This window comes from Aplidium turbinatum, chromosome 3 (assembly GCF_918807975.1).
Source record: "Aplidium turbinatum chromosome 3, kaAplTurb1.1, whole genome shotgun sequence".
NCBI classification, from domain to species: Eukaryota; Metazoa; Chordata; class Ascidiacea; order Aplousobranchia; family Polyclinidae; genus Aplidium; species Aplidium turbinatum.
This window is the reverse complement of record NC_137474.1, coordinates 12052785-12058705: the sequence shown is the minus strand read 5'-3', so window position 1 is coordinate 12058705 and position 5921 is coordinate 12052785. Positions and strand designations below refer to the sequence as shown.

The window sequence follows — 5921 nt, the reverse complement described above, 5'->3', positions numbered from 1 at the left end:
CTGGCCATATTTACTCTACTTAACATACCTCTTCTTTGTCAAATCCAATCTTTTTCCTCTAACCCTCAAAGTAATCACCAGAGACCACTTCAACAGACACTACAAAACCCCACTATTTTTTTTACCCCACTTGACTATATTCTTTGTTAATTACCATATATAATTAACAGTTTACACCTAAGTAGTTATAAAGTGTTTTTTTCAAGTGGTGTGTAATACTAATGTAATTTTTGTGTAAAAAAATTAATCTTTGATAATGTCAAAAACAAATGGAAAAGAATCGCACTCTTTTACGAATGGATGCCATATTGGGAATGGAAAGAATGTGAATGAAACCGAGAAATCACCAAGAAAATTTCAAGAGTCATTTGAACCTACTCCTATTATTCCAGCTATTATCACTTACATAAATTATGGGATTGTAACCATTTTTGGGTTCTTGCGAGATTTTCTTCGAAGGCATGGATTTGAGAAGCTATGTTCAGCAGTTGAAGATCCAGACATGAAAGAGTTTGTGCCGCTGTATGCCAGCTTTGAAAGCTTTTACACTAGAAACATCTACAATCGCATTCAAGATGTTTTCAACAGACCGATATGCAGCGTTCCTGGTCCTCTTATCGACATTGTTGAAAGGGAATTTTCGCAATCTGGTTGGACTTACAAATATACTGGTAATGTTATAAAAAATGTGGTCAACTTAGGATCGTACAACTATCTTGGTTTTGCAGAAAACTCAGGTCCTTGTGCAGAAGCAGCAATCGAGTCCATCAAAAAGTATGGTATCGGAGTTTGCAGCTCACGCCAAGAAGTTGGAACCTTGGACATCCACAAAAAACTTGAAGACACAATGGCCGAGTATTTGGATGTGGAAGCTTGCATCACCTTCGGAATGGGCTATGCTACTAACTCTATGAATATCCCATGCCTTGTCAATAAAGGCTGCCTGATACTCAGCGATGAACTGAATCATGCTTCACTGGTGTTGGGTTGTCGCTTGTCTGGGGCAACTATTCGAGTATTTAAACACAATGACATGAAAGATTTGGAAAGCAAGTTGGCTGATGCTGTTGTGTATGGTCAACCTAGAACCCATCGCCCATGGAAGAAAATTCTCATGATTGTGGAAGGTGTCTACAGCATGGAAGGTTCCATCGTCAATCTTCCAGGAATCATTGCTTTAAAGAAGAAATACAAGGCGTATATTTTCTTGGATGAAGCCCACAGTATTGGTGCAATAGGAACTCGAGGACGAGGAGTGACAGAATACTTTGGCATTCATCCAAGAGAAGTTGATGTCATGATGGGTACTTTTACAAAAAGTTTTGGTGCTGCAGGTGGATACATAGCTGGAACACGGGCACTGGTGGAACACTTAAAAGCACACTCCCATTCAGCATGCTATGCAGCCTCCATGTCTCCCCCTGTATGCCAACAAATCCTTACAAGTTTGAACATCATTGCTCACACTGATGATGGCAAGAGAAGGATCGAACAATTGGCTAAAAACTGCAGGATGTTCAGAAAAGGTCTTCAAAAGATTGGGAACATTGTGTATGGAAATGATGACTCCCCAGTTGTTCCAGCAATGATTTACTCCCCCTGCAAGATTGGTGCTTTTAGTCGAGAGATGCTCAGTCGAGGTTTTGCTATTGTGGTTGTCGGCTTTCCAGCGACTCCAATTGTTGAATCAAGGGTTCGTTATTGCATGTCTGCAGCATTGACAGAGAAGCAAATTCAAGATGCTTTGGAAGCTATAAAAGAGCTTAGTGATCTTCTGCGACTGAATTACTCCAAGAAGTGGAAGGAAATTAAATAAGAACTTCTGCTACTTGACAATTGCTTTCAAACAGTGAATGAAGTCATACATTGGATTCGTTTGACAGATAGCTTCCGATTTTTGAGGTTACTTTTATTCATAAGCTAAGCTTCAAGATTGGTTTACACAACCATATTTAAAAACTTCAGTACTTACAAAGATGTCGATAAGTTACAGATCACATAATCAGTGTCTTAGCTTGTCATTTTTTTGGCAAATGAACTGTAAGTATCATCAGTTTATTGAGTTCGTGTAATCAGATGTTTTTGTTAAAGTATGAAATGAAGTTTTGATTTATTGTTCCTCTTTAACATTTTTGTTGGTTGTAACACTTGTAAATTAATTGTACTTTTTGTGTTCATCCGTAAAATTATGTTTTGATCCATCCATGTTTTTGATTTGCTTTCATTGTATTTTTGAATGCTTTTCAATAATTCTCAAGGAATGATTCTGTGTGTTTTCTTTTCAGTCGACCCTTTACAATAGCACTACACACACTCAAGCTAAAATTAGGTGATGGAATCCCTATTGCTGTTGACTTAGTAAACGTTAACCCAGAAAAATAGCATAGGTTGTTGAGTTTTTAATTTTAAAATTCATTTCGATTTTGGTTCCAAGTGTCATCTGTTAATCCTGGAAACAATATTACATTTTTGCATTCTTATTGTATTAGATGTAATTAAATGTCCAATTAATAATTTGTAGAGGTAGACACACTGCAATGCAGGGTATTAGCTAAAAAACTACCATGAGCATGACACTGTTAGCGCACATGATGCAGTGCAACACTTCCTGCCTTGCAGTGTGTGTACGCTTGTTTACGATATAAAATTTTAACCTTGTGTAATTTGTTTGATGCCTTGCCTGTTGCAGTGCCTGGGTTGATTTGTGACCGCAATTATTTGACATTAAATTTTTAAAGTTGTGGTTTGTTCAGTCGTATTTTTTTTCAATTATATATCCTCGTAGTACATTAATCTTATATGAAGATAATGGCATATGATTATTGTTGTTTGTGTCTCAGTTATGCATGATTTCAGATACCCATTATTGAATCTCAGGTTTTACCATTTTGTGGCGATGCATTCACAACATCTCAGCACTATTGCGGATAGCCAGAAACATAGGTTAACTTCTAGCCTATGATACATATTATATAATGTAATTAGCAAAATCTACTTTCAAAAATACCACACTTTTTTCCAAACTGTTTTGTATTAAGGTGTACATTAGCTTTAGAACCATTTTATAAAAGTTTTGGAGGTGATATGCTCGTCAATGAAGGAAGTAATTTATTATGGCAAGACGAATGTAACAAGTTATATATATTATATATATAGTTTAAGTTGAAAAAATATGATGGCATTGAAATTATTTTATTAAAGAAAGCTAGAAATTGGAAGAGAGCGGTTGCGCAGACTTTGTACTTAATAAATTATATATATTTTTAACTCAAATATTGACAATCGCTGTTTGTTGTATTTCCTTTGAAATTATGTTAACAATGTGTTGAATTGCCAATTATTGTGATTTTTTCTTCTCGCCATCTCAGCTTTGCAAGTTAGTCATTCTTTCTTGTATTTTGGGGTTTCTGTCAACTTAACAGTAAAAGCTGTTATGCAAATTTAAGTTTAATGTTATTATCATCAATTACCACTAACGCTCCTTCGCTACAAAACAGAAAAGTCTTATCATAAGCAAAACGTTGCTTTACCGCTTATGTGCTATACTAAAAACATTTTCCAATGTTATTCTTTGTTATCTTTGATTTCACCTATTCTATTCTCCTCTGCAAAGGTCTAACCATTATATATCATGTTACATTATTATTTTAAAATTTAAAACGTTTAATTTACCAACTTGCTTATTACAAAACTTTAAATGTATATCAATCACGTATCATCGCTCCTTTTTGACATCCTATTCAAAACTTATTCTTGAAGGTATTCTCCATGAGCCTGCCTTATAGTACATGTGGTACTTTTCACTTTCTGTTGTTTTTATCTGTTAAAACAACATCAGAAAAAAAACATTTTTCTAGCGTGGTTAATCTTTAGAACGTTGCATGTTTATTCGTTTGGTAGCATGTTCTGATTGCTTATAGTGATTGGTGTGTTATTTTTATATTATTATTATTCCATCTTATGCATTGATTGATGTGACTGAGTGCTTGTAGTATCATTACGGATTTCTTGTTTGCTTAGCCGGGAAAGTAGCGACCAGACAACAAATCAACCGTTTTTTTACATTCATCAACGTCTGCAGACGTTGGATCAATGTGAAAATCAATCGGTTGATTTGCTGTCTGAGAATGGCCAATTGCGATGTGGCTTTATACATTTTTTTTGCGCAGAGTGTTTGTTTATTTCAAAACCACGGCAACGTTTTACAAGCCAATCAAACTGGCTGAGGTAAAACTGTCTGCTTTCAGTTGCAAACCCGCTCATGTGATTGTCTTTGCATTATTTTAACGTCTGTGAACGTCAAAAACGCTCAATAATCCCAATTTTAGTCAAACAGTTTTTGATTTGTTTTTCACAGATTTGTTGTGAATTATTCATTGCAGCGTTGTGGTGAACAAAAAATTGAACTTTACTTTTATAAAACGTTTTTGTACAACTTGTTATTGTTGAACATAATACCACTTTTTCGGGTCTGCTACTATTCGGTGAGTCCGATTCGGTGAGTTCCTAACCTCTAACCCCTAACCCTACACCCCCTAACCCTAAAACGGCAATGATAATTAGGCTACGGTACCCAATAATTTAAAAAAAAAATTGAAAAAATTCCCCATTGAGGGATCGGACTCACCGAAACGGGCCATTCCGCAGTTTTTCTGATTTGCGATAATTTTTAAAAACGAGGTAGGTGTGTGGTTCAGTTGCAGAAACCAGTGCTTTTTAGACTGATGCGATCAAAGGTCTACTGTGTGCTTATGTTTTGGTAGTTATTGTGTATGTTTCAGTGTGCCCGAGATTGGTTTTATGCGCTATTCACATTGATCTAATCTAAAGTTTCAACATGTCGTTTATCTATTAGTGTAGTAGCAACTTTCTATGATTGAGTGGCTTAATCGATAAACACTCATAAGAGTTGATTTAAAAGTTGTTTTTTTTCAATCTTTGAATCGTCTTACCTTATAGTGCTTCAACTAATGTTCTTTTTGTAAACGTAGCAATGCAACCCCACCCAATCTTGGCGGAAAATTTATCTTACCGCTGTAAACATCAATGTCATGTATTGGATTGACGCAAAAAATGGTTATTAGCCGTTTGCGATTTATTTCAACAATCTATGGTTGTATATATTTTGGTTTTCTGTATGTTTGCTTTTCATTTTTATACCCTGTTCAATGTTCATAAAACATAACCTTCCAGTTAAATTTCTTGTGTCATGGCATGAAGTCATGATGCAATCTTCTGCCTAAAGGCAAAAGGAAGTTTGTGATCTTTATACATGTGCTTTGGATTAGGCGTGGTCATTTTCTGTATTACAATGAGACATCACCTATTGGATCATTTAAACTTACCAAAGGTGAGATTCGAACCCACGCTTCCACTTGAAGATCTATTGATTCATCAAGATTTCACACAACACTGACAATGAAAATTTAACAGCTCATTACTGGTGGCCAGCGTCATCGATTTGCAATGGTCAAGGTTTCGTATTGTGTGTCATGTTGGATTACTCACAAACTTGTTCAACAGCGCTGAATAAATTGCATTAACAATACTTTGTTTGCTCACGAAGCGAGCAGTTCAACAAGTGGCCGGCTTGCTGAAGCTTGAATACAGTTGTCAAATTAGAAAAGAAATCACGCTTTGTGAACCTCGTCTGCAGTTGCCGCACGTCTGCAACTCTCAGATCGGAAGTCACGTATGATGAGTATATTTTTTATTACAATGTGTAGAAATTGTGAAAAATGTAATATCTTCTGACAGGTGTCAAACCCACAACTGCTGAGCTGAATCATGGGAAAATAAGTTTGTTTGTAGGGGCCTATTACAATTTTTTATCATCACAAACTCATATAAGCCGAACGCATGCATATTGACATAAGCTTTCTCCAACGAACATTGCTATCATCATGCCATAACGGAACAGC

At 35.8% G+C, this 5921-nt stretch overlaps 1 protein-coding gene across 1 annotated transcript; it reads left to right on the top strand.

Annotated features, from left to right (window-relative positions):
- The first annotated feature begins 233 nt into the window (after positions 1–233).
- On the top strand, positions 234–5542 carry LOC145766486 (serine palmitoyltransferase 2-like). The gene has a single exon (XM_082578212.1). It carries the CDS (start codon positions 257–259, stop codon positions 1814–1816), a length of 1560 nt encoding a protein of 519 aa, XP_082434338.1. The 5' UTR covers positions 234–256; the 3' UTR covers positions 1817–5542.
- Positions 5543–5921: the final 379 nt, after the last annotated feature.

Bases quoted from the DNA above. Each gene is read 5' to 3' on its own strand.
- LOC145766486 (XM_082578212.1), top strand. From the start codon at position 257: ATGTCAAAAACAAATGGAAAAGAATCGCACTCTTTTACGAATGGATGC.